Source organism: Monoraphidium neglectum, assembly GCF_000611645.1.
Source record: "Monoraphidium neglectum strain SAG 48.87 unplaced genomic scaffold scaffold03179, whole genome shotgun sequence".
Taxonomy (NCBI): domain Eukaryota; kingdom Viridiplantae; phylum Chlorophyta; class Chlorophyceae; order Sphaeropleales; family Selenastraceae; genus Monoraphidium; species Monoraphidium neglectum.
This window is the reverse complement of record NW_014010449.1, coordinates 1-2153: the sequence shown is the minus strand read 5'-3', so window position 1 is coordinate 2153 and position 2153 is coordinate 1. Positions and strand designations below refer to the sequence as shown.

Sequence of the window (2153 nt, the reverse complement as noted above, 5' to 3'; positions counted from 1 at the left end):
GGCAGCTGTTTTGGTCCGAGGCTGCCGGCCGGAGGGGTGGGCACACGCGCCCGGCCGGCCCTGATTTTCACGCACGCAGCTCCCAGGCACCGGCTTTGAGTGATTCGTGAGCGCGGGCCTGCCTCCGCCCCTCAAACACACACACACACACGCACACACACACACACACACACACACACACAAACATCTAATCATGATCACCCATACACACCGCACTTCCTCGTCCCCCAATCTCCGACCCGCCGCCCGCACGCCTCCCCCAGCCGCGCCGCCCCCGACGCCGCCGCCGCGCTGGCCGCCGCCGCCGCGGCTGCCTCCGACGCCGCCGACGCGGCATCAGACGAGCGCCGCCGCCTGCGGGCGCGCGCGCGGCGGCTGGAGCGGCGGCTGGAAGACGCAGGGGCGCGGGCGAACGATTTGGAGGAGGAGCTGGAGGGCGAGCGGCGCGCAAGGGGGCAGGAGGCGGCGGCGCGGCGCGCGAGGGAGCAGGTGGGGGGCCGGAGGCTGGAGGGGCCGGCGCAGCTGCGTCGGCCGAAATGCGCGGATGCTGCATTCAGTCGACGACGGCGCGCCGTGGGCGCACTTGCTGGCTTGCAACATTGAAAACCACAGGCAAGAGTGGTGCGATCTGAGCATCTGTCGCGGTTTTGAATTCGACATGTGCCCCTCGGCCCCGGATCCCTCAACCCAGGCCCTGGAGGCGCAGCTGGACGAGGCGCACGCGCGAGAGAGGGGCCTGCAGCAGGAGGTGGGGCCAAAGGCATTGCACGGCGAATGGGGTGCATCTGGGGCTCTGTCGGGGGCCGCGCAGAGCTGCACGCGGGCAGCCGAGAGCGGGGCGTGCGGCGACGCTCGCCCTCGTCGCCAGCTTCCATGTGCGTTCGCAGCATGCATGTGCTGGCAGTGGCGCCGGCAGATGGTACGGATCTTTTCCTGCCCCGTCGGCTTCCTCGCCAGCTCTCTGCCGTGGCCTCGACGGTGCGCCCCATCATGTAACCCGCCGGCCGCGTCACCCGCCCCCAGGTGGCCGCTCTCAAGTCGCACGTGGCTGCGCTGGACGGCGCCGCCACCACCGCCAGCGGCGCCGCGGCGAAGCTGGCCAAGCTGGAGGAGCAAGTGGGTCACCCGCTGATGTCGCCGGTGATACCACCAGTGACACCAGGGCATGGGACATAATCGACTGCTCACAAACGAATAAGTTTCCACGCCCGTTGCCATTGGCGTCGACGCAGCCTCGAAACATCGTCACTTTGGGGCCATGCCATTCCTCGAAAAGAACTCACAACCTTTGCGGATCCCTCAACCAAAACCGCCAACCCCCAGGTGGTGCAGCTGGAGGCCGCGGTGCGCGTGGCCGTGGCCGAGCGCCAGCACATGGAGCAGCGCCTGCGCGCTGCCGCCGACGACGCCGCCGCCGACGCGGCCGCGTCCGCGCGCTGCGCCGAGGGGCTGCGGGCCGCGGTTGCGGCGCGCGAAGGGGCGCTGAGGGCGGCGCGGGCGGAGGGGGGGGAGGCGCGGCTCGAGGCGGAGGGGTTGAGGGCGCAGCTGGAGGGGCTGGCGCGCGCCAAGGTGCGTGGGGTTGGCACGGTGTTTTTGCATGTGCGTATGTGTGCGTGTGTATGAATTTGCATGTGTGGATTTTGGGCATGTCTTTCCAAGCAGCATGTTTGATTTTTAACTTGGCAATTGGCAGCTTCAAGGGCTTTTCTTGGAGGCTGAGGGGCTGAGGGCGCGTTTAGAGGGGCTGGCGCGCGCCAAGGTGCTGGGGAGTGCAGTGTCATTCGCATGTCTGTTATGTTGGTGATGATGTGTTTGTGTGTGGTTGTGTGCAGGTGTGTGGGTGTGGATGTGCGTGTGTTTGTGGATCCCGGGGCGTCTTCTACGCATGTATTTGACTTGGCAGGCTGGCGTCTGCTGGAGGGTCAAGGCAGGAGGGGTCATGAGTAGGCTCTGACAGGCTGTGTTGATGCGCCACCGCATCCCCACTCCCCTCCCCCCCCCCTACGAATAACAACCACGCATGCAAACACACATAAAACTGCAGCCTCCTGCCAATGCTCCCGCCACCCAACCCGCAACAGGCCACGTTGCAGCGCAGCATGCTGGATCAGATTTCAGCGATCAAGCAGAAACTCAGCCACGCGGAGCGCCAC

General features: G+C 66.8%; 1 protein-coding gene across 1 annotated transcript in view; it reads left to right on the top strand.

Annotated features, from left to right (window-relative positions):
- The window catches only part of MNEG_12310 (hypothetical protein), a gene marked incomplete at both ends in the record, with an annotated part of 4986 nt that extends 3315 nt beyond the window's left edge, over window positions 1-1671 (top strand). The window contains 5 exons of the mRNA XM_014039218.1: window positions 264-489; window positions 692-748; window positions 1024-1116; window positions 1324-1569; window positions 1663-1671. Coding sequence (XP_013894672.1) covers window positions 264-489; window positions 692-748; window positions 1024-1116; window positions 1324-1569; window positions 1663-1671 — 631 coding nt within the window. The remainder of the gene's footprint in view (window positions 1-263; window positions 490-691; window positions 749-1023; window positions 1117-1323; window positions 1570-1662) is intronic.
- Window positions 1672-2153: the final 482 nt, after the last annotated feature.